Source organism: Misgurnus anguillicaudatus, chromosome 9 (genome assembly GCF_027580225.2).
Source record: "Misgurnus anguillicaudatus chromosome 9, ASM2758022v2, whole genome shotgun sequence".
Lineage (NCBI taxonomy): Eukaryota > Metazoa > Chordata > Actinopteri > Cypriniformes > Cobitidae > Misgurnus > Misgurnus anguillicaudatus.
The window spans coordinates 29,449,863-29,471,952 of record NC_073345.2 but is presented as its reverse complement, the minus strand read 5'-3'; the positions used below and the strand labels follow the sequence as shown (position 1 = coordinate 29,471,952).

The 22,090-nt window shown below is 38.3% G+C and overlaps 1 protein-coding gene across 3 annotated transcripts in view; it reads right to left on the bottom strand.

The window, feature by feature from the left end:
• Positions 1–22,090, bottom strand: part of arhgap24 (Rho GTPase activating protein 24) — a 139,047-nt gene that overhangs the window by 105,136 nt on the left and 11,821 nt on the right. For 2 of the 3 annotated variants that reach the window (XM_073871464.1, XM_073871466.1), the window contains one exon: positions 9,615–9,822. In XM_073871464.1, coding sequence (XP_073727565.1) covers positions 9,615–9,802 — 188 coding nt within the window. In that variant the 5' untranslated portion in view covers positions 9,803–9,822. Of the gene's footprint in view, positions 1–9,608; positions 9,823–22,090 lie in introns of all 3 variants that reach the window. The other variant, XM_073871465.1, reaches the window with a different exon arrangement.

Here is a 22,090-nt window from a genome sequence, read left to right as displayed (position 1 = left end):
TTAAAACAACATCAGACTGTGAAGAAAATGTCACACGAAACGAGCCTACAAGAATAAATTAATGTCTGAATGTTAATTAAAGCAGAACAAAACGTTAACGTTGAGAGGCGTTATAGGCGGTAGCGTTATAAAAGTTAACAATAAATAAGTTTGTGACACATAATGAAAAGGAAACTGAAGATTCGGCACCAGCAAAGAAAACCAAGACAGACAGCATTGCATTGTTATTATTAACTTTTCAACAAAGTCTTATTCCTTGCAAAGTGATAATAAATTTGCATGTTTTTTTTCTCTATTGTAAGTGTTTAATGTAATATAAATTTCAAGAGTTAAACTAAAAGCCTACTTGATTAAAATTGTGTTGGGGCGATTGGGGCCAGGTGGGGCTCGAAATCCTTCCCTACCTCCAAAGTGGGGAATTGGATAAAAAATTTGAGAAACATTTACATCAAGAATGGCTTGAGGGTGAGTAAATTATGGGGTGATTTTCATTATACCACGGACCTGTTGAATGCTTTATTTCTGGTTGAGAAATGTTCAAAGAATTGTTGATTATTTTTCAATAAACGCACACCTGACCTGTCAAATGTCTTAAAATAATCACCAGAGCAATGTTTGTGGTAACCGTGATATAAGAGGAAAAATTGACTCCAGTCCTTTGAATTATTTGAAAATAATGCACACCCGAGGTGTAACGGCGCATTACCACCTTGGGTGTGCATTATTTTCAAATAATTCAACGGCCCGTCAGTATTCTGGAGTATCTCTTTAAGCATCTACAGTATGTGGCATCAGGTGAAGATTCATAGTTAGGATTAGTACAAGCAGGGTTTCCCGGAGCACTTTGCAGTTCGGGCGGCCCGCCTAAACTGGGAAACCCTACCGCCTTAACTAGGTCGTCAAAAAAAAGGTGCACAAAAGGCTGTCAAGTGCATCTCAGAGAATAGCGCGGACACGCTTCACACTGCGAGCATGAGCGCGAGCGTTAATTGTGGGAAATAATCAGTTTTTACAATCTTCACGCTATCTATCATTGTTCGCCAGACGTTCTACAAATCTGCTTCAGTTTCATCTGTTTACTAACCCTTTAGTTTCACTTCATCACGCAGCTAAGGTATCTGTTAAAAACATTTTAATTCATTAATAATCTTTTTTATTAATAATCTTATTCATTTTCTGTCATAGTTTCTTCAAAATTAAGTTCTATTTAAGTGTTTTAAATAAAAATATTTTAACTTTCATCATGACGCGTACGCCCACCTTAACTAACAAAATTTCTGCGGGAAACCCTGACAAGCCACTGCAACTAGACCATTTATAAAAACTATGCTAGAAAAAAACAGAAATTCATGATTATGATTAAGGGTGGTTATGATGAAAGCAGACCAGTCTGTTTAAATTTACCACCACAACAAGTAGTTTCCAGTAACAAGCAATGTGTGTGTCCAAACCACAACTTCTGCTTATTTGATTTAATATGCAGTAATGTGGTGACCGATGATATTTCACAGTGGTATTATTTTTGTATTTAGACTTACAGTAATAGTATGGAACATTAAAAAACACAAAATTCACACCATGTCTTCTTTTATTTCCTCCCCTGAATAAGAAATTTTCTGGCTGCATTCAGAATACTCCATGACTTGGGAGTCTATAAGGGATCTCATTCATGAAACAGTCAAGCAGAACAACAGATGAATTGTGGGTCTTTCTTTCTTTCTACTCGTGTCCTAGCTTCCTTTTACTCGACGCCTAACCTATGGGCTGTGAGACTAGAACTGAAACTACAGACACACACAAAGATTTATTTTAGTTTATTAGTGCATAGATGTCTTCACTAGATTTGTATTATTTTTTATTTTCAAAGCCTTGCTCAAACTTGTGCAGATTTATAGTAACGTGTGCAATTTATGACTATTTTACCTTTACATTACATTACAGTTATTTATTTAGGAAATCAGAAAACATTTAACAGCTACGTTTCCATTACCCTTCAAAATTGAATCAGCGAATTGAAAATGCATCCAATGAAAACACACCAATTTACTAAACTCCCATATACAGCAAAAACGTATTTACATGTAGGTAGATTTTTAGGCGAAAAAGGTATATATTGCGAAAATGGCAATGATGTTTTTCGCATTTACAGGTCACCTGACATGCGTTAAAGCAACACCAAATAGTTTTTTTTACCTTAAAATAACGTTTCCAAAAAGTTTCAGTGGTTCATCCACACAAAACAGGGTGAATGGCACTTTCACATTCGCTTTGCAGCCCTCTATCGGCCAAAACCGCACTACCGTCGGGTAGCGGTCCTGTAGTTCGAGTGAAAACTACAAAAACTTGCTTTACAGCAGACCTACAATCCAATCAGAGCCAGCTATGCTGCAGTATTTACGACAGTGGTAATGAACAATTTCGCTTCTAACCTGTAGGGGGAGCAAAGAGCCAGAGTTCTTTAGTGTTGCTTTAAAGTCACATGATTCTTTATAAATATGGTGGGGTTAGATGACAAGACAGAAGAGGTGTGTTCGACTTAACGTTGCGTCACAAGAACCGACAAGCGCATGACATCAAATCCATTAGAGCCACACTGATAAGTCAGAGTCAATAGGAGAGCAGCATGTACCGCAAAGTATCAAAAGTAATCCAAAAGTAATCCAATCATAAAAAGCATGTCTGCTTATCATTCTGTCAATCTGTGAATGCAAGAAATTTGAGGGCAAATCATTCTTTATCATTTGTAATGAGACAAGATGATTTCCCTTAATGACAAAAACAGGATTTTAATGCATAGCATTCTTACTGTGCTTTCATACCTCCACCGGCGAGAGCGTCAAAGTGGCCGGAAGTCATTTATTTTCAATAAAAGCCGGCGCGAGCTCCGTCAGGCAGCGGTGCGTCATGTACGGCGTGAGCGTCGAGAAGATTTGAAATCAGCTCAACTTTATGGTAATGAGCTATGATGTGGTTAGGCGGCAACCAATCGGAAGGTGGAAACGTTCGCTGGCAACCAATCAGAAGGCAGAAACCTCCGCTTTAGAGGATTCCAGAGAATGCATTACAGTGTCAGAGCATCCACTACACCTTTTCTATAGCGTCGTTAGCAGGGCAGCCAGAGCTTTTATTGACGCTCTTGCTGGTGGCAGTGTGAAAGCACAGTTATAATATGCATATACAGTGTAACTCCGAACCACTAGGGGGCCATCTTTGTCTTAATTTTATGCATCTCTGCAAAGAACGGTTGGCAAGTGGCATTACCGTGCCGTGAGAGCAATTTGAAAGCATAACAAGCAGTCTGATCTCACGGTACTTTGATGTCATATGTGCATACGATTGAACAGGCTTATCAATGTGCGTCTTGATATAACGGGTATGGTTTTCTAACAAAGTTAACGTCCAGAGCAGAAAATACAGAAAAAGCGCATGCCTGCGTGATCATATAACTGTATTATTTACCGTCATGCTAGCCACAAATTAAAGCTTGCCGAGCCGCATGTGGCTCGCGAGCTGCGCAATGAGTAACACTGGTCTGCGCAGTACTGTATGAAGTCGAATTCAGCCGGCACCATGCTTTCTGGAATGACAACAAACTTACATTTTAGTCACATGACATCGGTTAATGGAAAGGCTGTCATTTCGCAATAGTTTTTTGTCAACATTTAGAAAATAATGCTAACGTTTTGTGCAATTTTTTAATTGAAACACAGCTGTCCCTAACACTTAGGCCTTCACACGTATAGCCAATCTTGAACACACAAACTTAGACACAGAAAACACAGAGAGCAGCATTGGAAAAGCTGAATGACTGACAAGGCTGAACTTGACATGTGACCTCCTCTGTGATTCTCATCAATATTTCAAATGTTAAATGGTATTTCTGCAGATGTGCTGCTTAAATATATGTCAAAATTCACCCAAAAAGCATTTCTGGTACATTTTCTTTGTGTCTGCATGTCAAACAGAGGTGCATCGTGGGAAGGAAGATTAATCTAAGAAACTTTCAGCTCCTGTCATTTTGGTGTTATATTTTCTAGTAGAGATTTGCTCTTGGCTTGTGTATTTGTTGAAGATGCTGGTGGGGTGATATAAGGCAAACCTGTAGGACTTTTACAAACTTTTTTTAGAGACTTGAACAAAATGACAGCATGTTCAAATGACTCAGAGGCATTGAACTTTTCAGGAACGTTTCGCTCACAGTGTCTGGCTGAGTCAATAGGCCATACAGAAGTGAAAATGGTTGTTGTGCAAGCTACCAGGAGACCAGATATCAAAGTTTAATAATACACTGTTGGAAAAAATTGTCAAAAAACGGTCTCACACTGCACTGGGGCAGTAGCCTTTAAAAAGTCCTTATACTGATGTGTATACATTTGGTATATAAATGTACCTCTGAGGTACTAATATGACATCTTTAGGTGCAAATGTGTACTTTTTGAAAGGGTGATTTTTTTATAAATACATAACGAAACCCATCAATTCATATTTACATGCATTATATTCAACATTTATAGGAAGTCTCTTTGCAAGAGCTCGGAAAGACAAAAAGTCTTAAATAATTAATTTAATATATATTTAATATAATAATGCATCTTTGAAATACTGTATTTACGCAATGTGCCAAGCTGAAAGACCGATATGGGATGAACTAACCATGTCTTCTTAAGCTGTTTTTCGTGTGCAGGCATGCTAAATTTAGTTTTTTAGATAGATAAAAATCATGCAGGACAAGTTCATACAGTAGAAACAATATCAATATCACATCATGCTAAGAACTGAGATCATTCCCATTAAAGCCATTTGATCGTTACTGTTGGAAAGTAGCTGCACTACAGCTAGAAATGCTGGATGGTTGTCTTTCAACACAGCCAGTCAAAACATGATCTGAATCTTCACATCACATGCTGTGTCATTGGCTTTCCCTTCAGCTTTTTTTTGCGACACGGCAAGCGGTTGCCATGGAGATGAGAGATGAGGTCAGCGCACTAGCTATTTTGACTAGTGCCGCTCATATGGAAGAGTTTATGCTGATGATATACAATACAAACAGAGAAAAACCAAAGCCGCACTTTTATGTTGAAACGTCTGGTTATTGTGTCAACAACAGTCATAGCAGTCGTGACTCACGTTTGCCTTTCCAGTAGTCTTGAGACACTACGGAAAAATACATCTTAAACAAGAGTTTGTTTTTTGATGTTACTGGGTCATCGGAGGTCTTTAGTTTTGCATGCCATCTGTTTTTGGGAACTCAGATTTGGATTTGCTTTATTGTGTAAAACATGTCTGACTTCATTCAATCTCTCATATTATGTGCATGTAAACATTTGCACACAATGCTCTCTCTAAATGTCTCGGTTCAAACACAGCAGGAGATTAAAGTCAAACATGAAAATCAATCATCAATTCAACATGTTTGGGGGAAATCTTTGTACTCTTGATTCACAACCTGTGCCGACCGGGCGACTTTGAATGGCAGAATATGTTAAAGAAACGGTTGTACAAATAGAGGCTGTAACCACACCCTGACCATTGGGGAGACCAAAACATTTTGTGCTATTATGTATGTTTAACCCTTGTGGGTTGTTCAAATTCACTACACTTTCGGGTTGTTCATGTACAAAAAAGCCACTAAATTAAAAGGCTGTAAAAGGCCTACTAAAGGGTTAATTGTGCCACATGGTGTTCAACAGTAAAAATGACAAATTTTACCTCTTAGCAAAATGAAAATCCGGCAAAAGTCAACAATGCATGATAATTAGGTGTCATGGCTTTGCAATCAAAAAATGTCGTTATAATGGAAGTCAATGGACAAAAAAAGCCACGAACAATAAATGGGGAGAAAAAACTAAGAATGCATCAAAACCAATGTTTTTTCCAATCTTTGGCAAGCCCAGGACTGTGAAAAAGTAAAAAAATCCACAATCACTTTTTATATTAAAAATCTGTTATTTTGTGTATTTTTCTTCAAATCAGTGACATCACTTATGAACTTGGCAATTAAAGAGTTAAAATCATGGACATTTTGTAAACATTTGGTTGTTTTGATCAGTACTGAGGGTGATTAACAGATTTATGCAAAAAAAAAAAAAAAAAAATTGATACATTTTTACAGCCATTTCATTTAGTGGCTTTTTTGTACACAAACAACCCGAAAGGGTAGTAAATTTATATTATTGAGTTTTTGAAAAAAAAGTCACCAAAATCATTACATTTGCTGAAACACGGAGAAAGTTGTGACCAAATTAAGACAAAAAAGGACAAAAATGGCCTTAACAACCCATAAGGGTTAAAAACATCAAAAATGTGTGTGTGTGTGGGGGGGGTGATTTGGCCATTTCTGATTAATGGGGGGAGTACATTTCCCCTTTTGCAAACAGTTACAAAGTGTTACCAACAAGTCAATTCATTAGTTCAATGTTTTTTCAGCATTTCCTTTAGTGCCCTGGGGTCAAGGCTTGTCTGTTTAGTTAAGACATCTCTCATGTCTCTCTAAGTATTTAACAACCAAAAAATGTGTCTCCGTCATCTTTTGAAAAACATCAAAGTCTTTTCATTCTTTAATGGGGGTATTCAGTGTCTTTTGAAAGCTCTGTGACTCCAAACGGAGATGCTGTCTTCCCTTGATATTTGATATTTCACTGCTGACAACCCATGGCAAGCTTGAGCAGTACATTAAACATGAAAATTAAAGTTAAAAAGGGAGATGAACCCTAGAACCTGAACATAAAGATATAAATGTAACATTCCTTTAGGCTGAAATGATAATGTAGCTTTGATTTTAAAATGGGTTTTAAAGATTGATGGAATTGGAAAGTTCTCAAATTCCTGCCGGATTCCATAGTAAACACTTCTGCCCGTTCTCTTAAGACCACCTGTGCTACCCTGAGGATAAAACCTTAATAGTTGAATAGTGACAGGTCATCATTCAGTCAATATTGTGTAGAGGTGGGAAACAGGTCATTCTCTTCTCACCTGTCTTGTTTGTGTTTTGGTGTGAGAGGTGAACTTAGAGAATTGGAATGCGTGTGTGTGTGTGTTTGTGTGGTCTCTGATGTCTTGTTGAAGGCTAAGCAGCGGCTTATGACTTATACAATGTGAAGCGTGTAAACAATATGAACATCTGCGGGCGTGTTTGCGTGTAAAGACGCAAAACTTCCGTTAAAGAAAAAAAACTTCAGTTAAAGGAATAGTACATCCAAATAGACCCGAGTCATTTTTTGTGATTTACTGTTTTTTATAATTTAAAGAATTTATGTAAAGAATTTGCATGTAAAGAATATTCTATGGAAATATAAACTTGATTACTTTAATAATGATAAAGCAAGGTCATGTCAAAGATTAAAATCAATGATTGAAATGAGTGATAGGATAATATATTGCAGATGCCGATATTTTGAATTTTTATTATCGGCATCAGCCAATAAATCATTTCAATCGGCCAGCAAATTTCTCTATTACTTAAAGGAATAGTCTACCCATTTTCAATATTAAAATATGTTATTACCTTAACTAAGAATTGTTGTTACATCCCTCTATCATCTGTGTGCGTGCACGTAAGCGCTGGAGCGCGCTGCGACGCTTCGATAGCATTTAGCTTAGCCCCATTCATTCAATGGTACCATTTAGAGATAAAGTAAGAAGTGACCAAACACATCAACGTTTTTCCTATTTAAGACGAGTAGTTATACGAGCAAGTTTGGTGGTACAAAATAAAACGTAGCTTTTCTAAGCGGATTTAAAAGAGGAACTATATTTTATGGCGTAATAGCACTTTTGGGAGTACTTTGACTCGGCGCAGTAACACCCTCCCTCTCCCATTATGAGAGTGGGAAGGGGAGCGGACTTTTCAGGCGAGTGGATAATAGCGGTATTGCGGAAAGACGGAAAATCTCGTCATTGGCGGGGAAGCGTTTTCTCTTAATTGACGAAATATCTCGTCAATGGCGGTGAAAGAGTTAAAGGGGGTGTCTAATGCTATTTCTGACTTATTAACACTGTTAAAGACTGTCTGTGCTGAAAGCACTTTGCCAGAGCCACTTTGTCATACAAATTTCTAAAAGATTCATACATAACAATCTTGCTTTATTTCATTTATGGGCAGTTTCAGTGCAGGAAGTACAGTGGAAGTCCTTATATGGGCACTTAACCCAGAATAGTGCATGCACACCAACCAAGAGCTGACATGAAATCAACATTACCAAAGAGTAGGGGTGGAACGGTACACAGAAGTCCCGGTTCGGTTCGTACCTCGGTTCAGGCGCCACGGTTCGATTCACTTTCGGTACAATTGAGGGAAAAGCAAAACAAAAATGAAGAAGGCATTTTTTTTAGTACTTAAGCTAATCTTAAAAACATAGGTGTCCTTATCAGTGTTATTTTCAGATGTCATGAATATGAACTGAAATGCATTTAACATACTATCTCGTATTTCAAAAATGTATACCTCTTTAAGTAATCTTGTACTCATCTTTCATACAAATATGGGTTCAAATGTATTACAAGTGTTACCTAAATACATTTTAAAATTACATTTTGGCCTTATTTCATATTAATGTACTAAAGAACAAAAAAATAGGCTTGTAGGATGAATTAATAGGTGTGTACGACTTCACGAGGGGCTGCAAGAAACCACAAGTGGATGACGTCAGAGTAACGCGAGAGCGATTTGAAATCAGCCTCCTCCGCAAGATTTCTCGCGGTACTCTGACGCTGATGGCGCTGCGTAAAGTATAGCACACTTAAAAAACTGAAAGCAGCTGAACTCGACAGAACTGCCCTGCGTATGCCTGTTGTATATAGCAGGACAATTTATCTCCTACTTCTCGGCGTGAGAAATACAAAGTGTGCCGTTTGAACTGACTGAAATGCGTGTTTGTCAAGGTGAATGCGTGAGACTTGAGAGCCCTGATTAGATGTGTTTCCACTCACATACCTAACGACTGCTGAACAACGCCGATGCAAAGTCCTCGTCTTTTCCACCACTCTCTCGCCTGTACTATTGTAACTGACTGGAAAACTGAAGTTTTGCCAAACTTGCGATCTTAAAGAGGCTGGCGGAAAGAGACTCTGGTGGAACACCACTTGCCATACTCGCTGTCGGCTGCTCATTCACTGACTGAACCGACGTCGACGTGACAAAAAAATGCAGAGTGCCAGAGAATGTAGACGGGCTCTGATAGAGCGCATACATAGGCGGAGCTCGGCTGCCAATCAGAGCTTCAGAGCTAAAGCGGGGCAACAGATTAGCTGTCCATAAATAACCCGCGTATCTAACAGTAGTTCCGCATTACATTAATTATTTTGCACGCAAGTTTTTTTATTTTCATACCGTGTATTCTCCGTTTAAATTCATGCACCGAACCGTGACCCCCGTACCGATTCGGTTCGAAACGAATACATGTATTGTTCCACCCCTACCAAAGAGTGTGTTTTTGTTTGTGAGGGAAATTTAAGATTTTTCAGCTTCCTAATGAAGCCAGCATCAGTGTTGGGGGTAACGCATTACAAGTAACTTGCATTACGTAATAATATTAATTTTCTGAAGTAATGAGTGTGACCTTTAATATAACAGTGGAAGTCTCTTACCAATGGACAAATATACTTCTTTAACTCCCAGTGCCTTGGTCTCATCTTCATCCTTGTAATAGTGTAGCTGATCTCCTCGAAGGACAAACCAACGCGTGTGCCAGGTCTTCACGAAGCCTCCTTGCTTCCGGAGCCAACCGCAGCGGAGGACGTCCTGTCTGCCCGCCCCGCGACTGTGCTGCGGACTGCTGCCCGCACTTCCAGCCTGCTCTTCCATGACCAAACCAGCAGACCTTCCTGGAAAGAAGATGAATAACAAAAAAATTTAATTTGCATTATTCCGTATTAGCAATAGAGTGAAACATAAATCTTCTTGTGTGTGGAAGGAAACAAGAAGGCGAATTGTGGAAAAATTAGAAAATGGGAAAAGTCTGTCACGCACGCTTACTTTTAGGATTGTACTGTTACATTCTGTACGAAGTTGCTGCCTTATTTATTTATTTATTTATTTTTAAATTAATACAATTTATCAGCACATACTGTAAAGGTCACAAAACGGTAATACCTCTATACTGTGTATTAAACTCATTTTAAGACAATAACACCCACAATGAGCACAATGGTGTTTTTATTAAGCTCTCTTTGGGAGTTCAGGCTGAGGTGTAAATAAACAACTCAGCACATCTGTGGTCATCGAGGATGAAGAACCTGCAGTAAACATTTCCCTGAATATTCATTGACTTTCTCTCTTTCACCCCCTTTAAAGAAAAAGCAGATGCTGTTTGCAGTCGGAATAAAATCAGATTTTTTTTTCGACGAGTCTATGGGGACTTTGACAATAACACACTGTTAAAAAGATTAAATTCAGTGCAACACATACAGTCAGGGGACAGGGTCCATGACAAACTATTTTAAAAAGTAAATACATTAAAAGTTGCGAAATCATAAAAGTGTTTTATGCAAACATATTTTCATTCATTTTAGAGAAAGATGGGCAAAATTGCTGCCAGGCCGGATGAAGCTGGTCCAGAATGTTCGTGTTAATGCTCATGGAGATATCAATAACAGGAGATATCAATTACATGCCTGTCAGTGCACATCTGCTTCTCGCTGCTTCAGCACATCACCATTCACTGTTTGTGTGTAAGTTTTCATTTCTGTAAGTTATCTTTGTTTTTCTCATTTGTCTTTTAAATCCTGTGTACTTGGCACACCTGGGGCCTGCTGGCACACTTCTTGCTCCTGTCACAGCAAGTAAGATTTTGTAAGTAAAATCCATCTCTCTTGTGAACAAGAGATCAGTTTTAAATGCCAGTTAGCTTCCTTCCTAAACAACATTTTGGCTTGTGTGTTCCTGCCATCAAAAACTGTGCAAAAAACAATATCTAGTTTTGGCCTAAATTTATGACAGTACTGCAATCCCAGAATGCACTGTGACAAGCAATAAAATGATGTCAATCTACTGTCTACGGTCACCGCCTTTGTAGAGGGTTTATGATGACTACTTTATAAAGAAGTTTGTGATGCCATAAACTCTTATTTATGATAAAGAGAGTATTATTGACAACCACTATGAGGAATAAATATATTAAACCAGTCTAAGATTGTCTGCTGGTTATCTGACATATCTAGCCCAGGGGTTTTGAAAGCTACTTTTATACTTTATAAGCAACCATAAGATTTTAAAGGCAGGGTCCATGATCTCCGAAAGCCAATGTTGACATTTGAATCTGGACCTTCTGTTGATAGACCCGCTCCACGCAACCCAGACAACGGTGTCGGTAGACACGCCCCTTACTGCTAAAGGATTATTAAGAACACCTGTTCAATTTCTCATTAATGCAATTATCTAATCAAACAATCACATGGCACTTGCTTCAATGCATTTAGGGGTGTGGTCTCGGTCAAGACAATCTCCTGAACTCCAAACTGAATGTCAGAATGGGAAAGAAATATGATTTAAGCAATTTTGATCGTGGCATGGTTGTTGGTGCCAGACGGGCCGCTCTGTGTATTTCACAATCTGCTCAGTTACTGGGATTTTCAAGCACAACCATTTCTAGGGTTTACAAAGAATGGTGTGAAAAAGGGAAAAACATCCAGTATGCGGCAGTGATGTGGGCGAAAATGCCTTGTTGATGCTAGACATCAGAGGAGAATGGGCCGATTCAAGCTGATAGAAGAGCAACTTTGACTGAAATAACCACTCGTTGCAACCGAGGTATGCAGCAAAGCATTTGTGAAGCACAACCCTGAGGCGGATGGGCTACAACAGCAGAAGACCCTACCGGGTACCACTCATCTCCACTACAAATAGGAAAAAGAGGCTGCAATTTGCATGAGCTCACCAAAATTGGAAAGTTGAAGACTGGAAAAATGTTGCCTGGTCTGATAAGTCTTGATTTCTGTTGAGACATTCAGATGGTAGAGTCAGAATTGGGCGTAAACAGAATGAGAACATGGATCCATCATGCCTTGTTACCACTGTGCATGCTAGTGGTGGTGGTGTAATGGTGTGGAGGATGTTTTCTTGGCACACTTTAGGCCCCTTAGTGCCAATTGGGCATCGTTTAAATGCCACGGCCTACCTGAGCATTGTTTCTGACCATGTCCATCTCTTTATGACCACCATGTACCCATCCTCTAATGTCTATTTCCAGCAGGATAATGCACCATGTCACAAAGCTTGAATCATTTCAAATTGGTTTCTTGAACATGACAATGAGTTCACTCTACTAAAATTGCCCTCACAGTCACCAGATCTCAACCCAATAGAGCATCTTTAGGATGTAGTGGAACGGGAGCTTCGTGCCCTCCCACAAATCTCCATTGTGGTTACCATGGTTTTACTACTAACCATGTTATTTTGGTTTTAACTGTAGTAAAACCATGGTTTATTTTCATAAGGGTAAACAGTGAATTTTAATTGCTTTGTATCTCCAAATTGTGTTTCAGAGTAAATTTCCCTTTAAAAATCACTGTGTGGATAGTATACAGCAAGGCACCTCAACGGGGTTTCGAACAGAGCCGAAAAATTCTCACCATGAACCCCTAAACATCTCTCTTCATCTCCATTGTCATTCATGGCCCTGAGTACATTGCTTGAGGATTTACAATGTGACAGTGAGCTACAAGCTCGCATACAGAAGAAAAAGTTAACATGCAAATGAAAGAGTTACAGCGGTAATCTTCTTGTTCCTGTTATATTTATAGGTCATATAGCTTATTTTTCTCCTCCTTTGTTTTACCACGGTCTCATTAATGATTCAGACGGGCTACAAAAATACCGCCTCTGCATTTCATTTCATCCCCAGGCTTCGGAAAAGAACACAGATGATGTTTTTTTACAATGGCTGCCAGCACCGGAGACCTGAAAAACGGTTCAAACAGGGACACGCAGAAACTTTCCTCTCCTGGTTGACTTTTTTGAGCATTTTTTTTTTCTTTTGACTTGTGCACAATAAACCAGTATTATGCATTAATAATGCAAATGTAAAACATTTTTAATTCATGGTTTAGACAATAACACAGCACAACTTGTGCAGGTGATGTGCAGTGATTATCAGTCTTCTTTGAAGAAAGCAATTTAAAAGCAGTTCTTGTTCTGTGACCAGCTGTACTTCAGTATCTTATAGTGTTATTGTCTAGAAAAGTAATTTCACAGCGAGAAAGCAGCACTGCCACGCTGTCATAGGCATTGAAATGACAGGATGTGTGTGCATGGGCTCCAATAAACTCCAGATGTGTTGCTTTAGCATTCTGTCCAACAATTGTCATCTGCTTAGCAAGTGCATGACTGCGGAGCGGAGAGACCCTGCCAATCGCTCTGATGTACTGCCATTGCACACAAATCTGCCAATAGTTACAGCCTTAACCAATACCAGAGCAGATCTGCATATGATACTACCATATAACATAGCTAATTAACACCTTAGCTGTATACTGTACACAGTATGTGAATCTTGAATGAAAACCTACCTAGATGACCTAATCCAGTTGCCAAAGTATGCAGCACACAAACTATGCATTACTGCATGGAAACTCCCACAATGCAATACATGCTCCATTTCCACTGTGATGAATGCCCCAGAATATCAGATAAGTGATTTTTTGACTCATTGTCTGATCAGATGCCAACACTTACTATATCTAACTGGACAGCATTTAGTCATTGATACAGTACATGCAATACTACTAATGTTCCTCTGGCTCAGTTGGGAGTGCATTGAATTAGAAAGGCAAACTAGGTCATGGGTTCGATCCCAGGGAACACACATATGGTACAGTAATGTATAAATGATAAATTGATGGTAAGAACACAGTTGACGGTACCATAGTAGGAGAAACATTAACAAATACTATGGAAGTCAGTCGGTGCCGTCAACTGTGTGCTTACCATCATTTATCAAAATATCTTCTTTTGTGTTTAACAGAATAAAGGTTTAAAACAACTTAAGGGTGAGTAAATGATGACAGAATTTTCATTTTTGGGCAGCGTCTGGGCATGCACGTGCAAATGGGCCCGTGCCGATAGGGGGCCCGCCTCAGCTTTTAATAAAAAAAAAATTTCAATTTAATTTTTATTTGTGGCGGCAATAAATATATTTTTGTATGCATATCATTTGTAGTGATTCCTTATTTCTCCGTAATGTCTAATTTCTCCGTCATTTCTTGTTTGCGTTTATTTTTTGCACTCTTTTTGCATGGCTGCCGTAGACTACTACGTCATAATTTTTTTACATGACGCATCGCCGTGCCAAAAAAAAAACACAGTGTGAGAGGTTACTATAGCGGCTATCTACATGAACATTAAGGATGGACAAATATAAACATAAAAGTGGGGCCTAAAAGAGAAAAGAGAAGGCAGAGAAGTTAGTCACTAGTCAAAAACGACCCAAAACATTTTGTTTTTCTTTATTTAAATCTACCCTTTAAAGTAAAAAGTAAAGTAAAAATATTTGACTACCTTATTAGTATATGTTGTTAACAGACCTGCACAGTTAACAATGCCAACGGGCAAGGTTGAGGGGGCTTTGGGTTAAGGGGGCCCGTACATTTTTTTTGCATATGGGCCCGGGACTGATTAGATAATGTTTTGTGTTAGATCAAACTCACATAGGCTGCATGAGACCCTTGCGTGTGTCTTTCACCAGAAGAGTGTATTTTTCCTTGTGAAAGGACCCTGTGCCAAGTTTATAGCCGTGTGATATATTAATGCTGTCTGCGGGTGCCGCAATGTGAGGCGTCGCACAAGTTTCCATCTATAACCTCAAGAACAGCTGTGAAGGAGACACTGATGCCCAAAACATCAAAGACAGACCTACACCACAACAATCCCCATTAAAGAATCACAGAAATACTGTTGCTCAAATTAGTGTTAGGGATTTAAACACCCCCCATCCCCAAGTGTTAAACTTGTAACATCTTTGTTTGCAGTAACTTTGGATAAATGGATCTTCAAAAATGAATAACTGCAAATGTAAATGCTACAGACATTAAATCTCATTATCATGCAGCATATTGAGTTCAATAACTTTTTTAAAGCAGTTAGATAAACGGGTATAAACAAAGGAAGGAGTGGATCTACAGTGCAAAATAGCGTAGAGACTTGGGGTGGGCGGCTCCACCCAGAGTAACACCCTTGCAACCACAAATATACACTCTGGTAACCACCCGCCACACATTGTGGTGGCGAGATTCATTGGAAAGGAACTGTTACACACTCCAGAAACTGCTTTTTTGGTACAATCTATTTTCATCAAAAAGGGACAAACCCAACTCGTTGGGTTGTAATTTAACCTATGCTGGATTGTTTTAACCCATTGTTCGGTCAAATATAAAAAAAATTAACCCAACGCTTGGTTGAAAATATCCCAGCTTTTTTTCTTTTCTTTTTTTTTGAGTGAGACTCAACTCAGTTTAGCTGTGTTGTTTAAATTAGATATTGGAGCCCAGGGCTCCAAAAGAGATCCCCAGACAAAAAGGGGCTTTTAAGTCCTCTGATGATGAGACACATGCGTCCTCAACAGTCACTTTGTCTGGCATGAAGGAGTTTATTGATGAGGTTTATGAATTATGCACTGCAGCTGAATTGAAATGTATTATTAATCCTCATTTTAATAATACCAGCATTTTGTAGTTTGAAAATTACTGTAAGCAAAATATTACACAAAAGGAATAAATTAGAAATAGGTAAATAAGAAAATAATAATGCTGATGAATTTGGGATGAAATTGTGTTTGGTCTATTAGTACATTAATATGCTTTAAATGCATGTGTTTATTTGCTTATTTACTGAATTCCAATGCTGAATGTCTCACACTCTTTGACCTTGGGAGCATCTGCTTGTGTGTGTGTGTGTTGTGGGAATATGAGAACAATGTCTGATAACAGAAACATGCATAAGATAGAGAATCTGGGGAGGATATAAAAATTTTGAGCAGGGTTGCATGAGCTCTGACTGGAAAACAATCATCTTTTCTCTTCTCTAACATGTGAAGAAGTATCTCACAGAGCCATATTTGTAGTAAAGACCAGATTAAAACCATGAATGACTCCTTAGTCCACAATGCAACTTTGCACTCTTTAAAATAAACATCTTTCTTTCCTTTTAATAATCGGAATAATTTTTTTCACCACAAAAACATTTTGTGAAAAAGAAAGGTTCTTCGGGTGTAAAAGGGGACATTTTGTGAAAATCTGACATTTCCATGTTTAAAGAGCAAATACAGTCCGATTCACGATTTTACATTTCCTTTGATGTGTATGTGTGTATTAGTACATGTTAACGATATGCAAAAGGTACAAACCGGAAGGTAAATGATGATGCAAGTTATCAAGTAAATCTCTTTTCTTGAACTACAACAAACACACGGATTGTAGGCAACAGTTTACTTCCTGGGCCTGTTGACGTGGACACGACGATCGTTATCATAATTCCTTCCGCTTTGACTCACAGCCTGTGACTGTGGGTTCACACCAGACATGGGGTCAACGATTTGCGCAAGTAGATTACATACAAAGTCAATGAAAAGACGTGATCAGATGCGTCCTCGTGTGGATCGATGCGAATTATGCAATTTGGCCGGCGCATTTGTCGCAAAAACATGCGCTATTCGCCTCAAACGCGTCTTTCCCCAAGTTGAAAATTTGCATGACACGAAGTTAAGTCCCGCGAGTAATCTAAAGCGAGTAACGCGATCCCTCGCGTTTGGTGTCTACGTAGCATATAACTCCTGTCAGCATTGCATTGTGAGCGAATATATCAAACATGGTAAGGAGCGTCACATTTCCGGCTGACATCAGAGGTATTTAGGCCAATCACAATGTACAAATTAGCCAATCAGGGACACAGAGCTTTTCAAATCCATGAGTTTTGTACAAAATCAACGCGTTTGAGGAAGGCAGGATATCTGGAGCAACAAAAATGCATAGTATGTGGAAAAAAATTTGTTTTTAACCATAAATCACGCAAACACATTGTATTACACCAAATACACAAAGTAATGTTGTTTTTAGCAATGAAATAGGTATAATTTGGTCCCCAGCGCTTCTGTAAACCATTCTCTGCAAGCATGTAAAAATATAGGCCATTAAAATGTGTGACATCACAAGGGGATCTTATTATAAAAATACCACCCCTTAATCTGCAATATCCAACCTCGGCACTGCAATTTAGTGCAGAGAGAAAGAGAAAGAGAGAGAGAGAGAGAGAAAGAAAATAATTGACAGCACAATTAAGTTTTGATTTCAACAAACCACCATTATGGCGATTAGTGTTAACATTTCATCAGCTCAAACTTTTTTCACTCATTTTCGCTCACCTACAAAGTGGCAATTTTAACATGCTATAATTAATTATCTGTGGGGTATTTTGAGCAAAAACTACACATACGTACTCTGGGGACACCAAAGAATAATTTTACATCTATACTTTCACAAGTATTGTCAAATATCCCCTTTAAAGGTTTTTTATGAAACCATACAGCCAAAAATGGTTAGATACCTATATGGCACCTTTATTTTTTAAAGTTCATGTTCTTTCTGGTCTCATTTTTAAACCCTAGTTAGTGTGTAATGTTGCTATAATGGAATAAATAATACCTGTAAAATGATAAAGCTCAAAGTTCACTGCCAGGCGATATATTTTCTTTAACAGAATTCACCTTTCAAAGCAGCAAATGGCTGGTTTGGACTACAGCCCTCTACTTTCTGCTTTAATGACAGTTTATTGACTAAACTCTGCCCACAGGAATACGTCAGTCACCAGCTAAGCTAAGCTGCTATCGAATCACAACACACTAAACAAACTACACAATCAGAACTCATTACGTATTTCTGAAGGAGGGACTTAGGAAGACATCAGCCTGTTTTGAGGACAGTGAAAACAGCAGTATACACCCTTACGAAAATTAACCATGATTCTATTATTATGGTAAAAGTGTAGTAACCATGGTTTTTTGGTGTATTGATTACTATCAGCAAAACCATGGTTTTACTACACTAACCATGGTTTAACTATGGTTTTTGAAAACCATGGTTGTCAAAACCATGGTAATTTTGTAGTTAGGCTACTATAATTTTACTACAGTAACCATGGTTTTTTGGTTTTAACTGTAGTAAAACCATGGTTAATTTTCGTAAGGGCAGATAAGTCAGTTGTGTGAAAAACACTGTGCTATATCACACAACTCCGAGAGCGATATTGCTTTTATACAACAGTTCGACGGCACACGCTTGAAAAACGAAACTAGAAAACAACAACGGAGTAATTTTAAAAGCCTCTTTGTTTGAGAACTACTTCTTCCGCCACGGATTTGAGGGCGGCCAGAATGACAGGTAACACTTTCGGCTGCTTTGAATCTCATATTAACTCAATGGACAGATTTGCCGTTTTTAAATATTACAATTTTTTGGTCACAAAGTGTAGTTTTAAGATTAGTTCAATCGTAAAGATAGCGCCTGTTTGAACGTTTGCTTAGTGAGATTCGGTACGTATGAGAACCAAAGCATGAGCGGACGTCAGTGTTCACTCGCCCCGCTGACCACCGCCCTCTCTGGGCTACATCTCTGACAGGGATTCCCTGGCTCTCATGTTGGCCTAATGGTCAAAAATTTGATAAAATCACCAGTATTTGGTGTCATGATGAAACTATTACTTGTTTTCTTATTCATATTTAGTGTCTTTTGTGTTGTTATTGTTTTGGCGCAAGGTAAAAGTTAATAAAACTATACTTCTATAATGTTACTATTGGTTTACCATTTCATTTTAACGCGATACGAGCACACGATTATTATTAGACTTTGTTCTTGTCAGTACTATATAAAACAGTTTTTTTATAAGTGTCAGAGAGATGTTTTTGCATGCTGCTTATAAATATACCAGTGGCCATATCTCATAACATGTTTTAATAGTCACGTCGCGATTAAATAAATTATCAATGTCCACATTTAAAAGCTGCGGTGCTTACCTGCAGTTCCACGGTGTTTTCGCGTTTTGATAAGAGATATAGCTCCAGAAAAAAATGAGTGTTTACATTCCTCTTTCCAAGTGTAAATCGTCCACACGATGTGACAAGACATTACTCCCATTAACCTTAACGTAACATCCAAGAGCGCTGATCTTTGACGGAATAATAACTTCCGATTGGGGATTCACAGACTGATTTACGAGCTAGTGAACTAATGAGACACACGGAGAGTGATTCAAAACAGGGCGTCTGTGTTTTTCCATTCAGAGATGAGCCTGTTTAGGACCTCCATTCACTAGGTGGCGGAATGATACGAAAGGTGAAGCGGTTACTGTGCCGTTATCAGTACAATATCGCATAGCTCTTAGCCAATCAGATTCGAGAACCAGAAATAACTGTTGTATAAATATATATATTGCCTGACACATCCCTGAATGATAAAACCATGGTATTTATGGCAAAACCATAGTTGAGATATTTCAGAATCTCAGATGAAACATTAAAACATTTCAATGCCCTTTTGTGACAATTTTTGGCTTATAATGTATGAATGCTACATTTTTTCTAAAGGTCAATTTTCCTACATTTATGATCCTTCTCTAAAGTTTCATATCTTCAAGCCCTTCGGGTATTCCAAGATTAACGTGCACATTCTCCAAAACAGTTGCAGATAATTCAAAAGCCTGCTAGTAATCCAGGACCGTGGTTCCTGTTTTTATCAGAAAAACATAGTTCCTTCTTACTTTTTTAAGCAGTTGGATAAACAAGTGAAGAAATTACAGACTTACAGTTCATTTGAGAGTCAAATCTACAGATAATGTTTATTCCTTATGGGATAATTTACACAAAATGAAAATTTGCTTATAATTTTCTCATTCACACTCTTAGAAATAAAGCTACAAAATCTGTATATCTGACTATATATTTTTCTATTTTTAGCTGAAACCGTGTTACTTGGTTATTCGTAATATTCAAGTCCAGAGGTGTGAGTTCTTTGAGTCATAAAAAGCAGATCAGCCAACACAAAACTAATCCCTACGGCTCCTGACCTCCTATTTTATAAAGTAAAATGATCAGCCTGTGCAAGAAACTAAACATTATTTGCAACATTATAACCTGGAGCCACAGGGATTCATTTTGTGCTGCTTGTATCTGCATTTTTTTTACTTTTTATGAATTTTATGAATCATCGGGGATCATGGGTTTCAGCTAAAAATCATTTTTACTATATATACTAAAAAGAAAATGTCACATACAGTATATCTCAGGCAGCCTGCGGGTTGAGTAAATAACGTTCATTATTTCTATGAACTATATGTCCATTTTCAAGCAGAGATCCAGCGTTTTGATAAATCATGTATAAAATAACTCCTTATATTCACAGATCATCTGAAATGTATGACCTGGACACCTGTGTTGTCTTTGCTGCTATATGTGTTAAAGCCGTCTGTTCCTCTGCGTTCCCTACAGAAACTGCAGCAGGACTAAGAAAGCAATAAAGTTTCTCTAACTCTGACATTAAAATGCAGATCCAGTCACCACCGCAGACTTCAGCCAATGACACACACTTCATTAATCATTCCCGATCAATCTCGGAGAGGAAATAAGCCTTTCTAGATGAGAACAAGTAAACAATGGCATTTATTCTGTTGGTCGATGTAAAGATCGACTTGGCAGATGCTTCTAGTCACTGGCTTTCATCAAAACGGACAGAAATGTTCTTGCTTAAACATGGATGTATGCCAGTATCGATCATGCACTGAAACACGATTTGAACATTCTGCTCAGGTCTGCTTTCATGTCTAATTGAAATCGGGATGTTTATGACAATGTTTGGCTGGTAGTGCTTGCTGGCACTAAACTGAGGAATACATCACAGTAGTTTTCTGTAACAGGCACTTCAATCACATTTATAAAGTTTTTCCTTGGGCACCAAAGCCATAAAAGAAGCAAAAAATGAGCGGTCCTTTCAAAAATGACATTTCTGCCATCACTACCATCATTCTTCCATAGGATGCAAACGAAGACAATGCATGGTTACTTTAATTCACATCCACTGTTTAAATAAGAAGCCTTAACTTTCTTTAAAGTTGCATTTTGCGCTGACATGAATGATGAGCTTTTGTTAAGCTAGACAAAAAGAGTAACTGAGCATTCCTCTGCCCTCCATTGTGAGCGTTCCTCTACCTGTTAGCTTAATTTAGCATCTAGTCAGCTCCAGGTCTTTTTGCTTGCATTGTGTGTTTACTCTCTACATGGGAATGCGATGGGGCTGGGCACACAGATCAGGCCTCCGTGTTTGACATGGCTTTGTTTGCCCCTTTTACAGCTTTAAAGGGTTTGTGTTCCCACCACTTTCCCCAATTCATCTATACATAAAGCAGAGAGCTGCCCACCTTAGCAATGTTTTAGGGATTATGGGTGTGTTCCTAATACAAAGACTGTTACAAACATGATGGTAGGCCATGTTTTGCAGATTTGTCTCACAACGCTTAGGTTGCTTAGCAACGGCAGACGCTACGGGAGCACCCAAGCATTTTGGAAAGAAGGAGGAAAGCGGCGTGGTCGCGTTTTAGACGTGAAATGTGAAGTGCACCTTATACTCTTTATAAAGGTCCTAATATGTGGGTCAGTGACAAAAATGGTTTGGCAAAATGAGAATTCAAAAATCTTCTTAAAATCACGCATCAGGGTTATTTGAATGCACATGGTGTATTTATGTTAATTTTATGCAATAAAAAATTACATTTGCACCATTTTTATGAAAGTTAAGACTGAATGGACCTGAAAATGTTAAATGGTGTAACCACCAATTGTGCCAAAGAATAATAATTATTAAAGGTGGAATTTGTAGAATTTCGTAGGCGCCAAAACACAATAACATCAAATGACGTTGTTTAATGATGCTCTGAAGCAGCGTGGAATTATGGGATTTGAAGTCTTTAACTCAACCGCTGATGGCCATCAATCAGACGCGAACGAGAAATCACGTTGACGGATAAGGTAATCAAGTCTTATAAATGTTGATTTTTTATAAATGTTTGATGACATTGTTTATTTCATTATGTAAGTTTATATGTGATGTTCAGAACGAA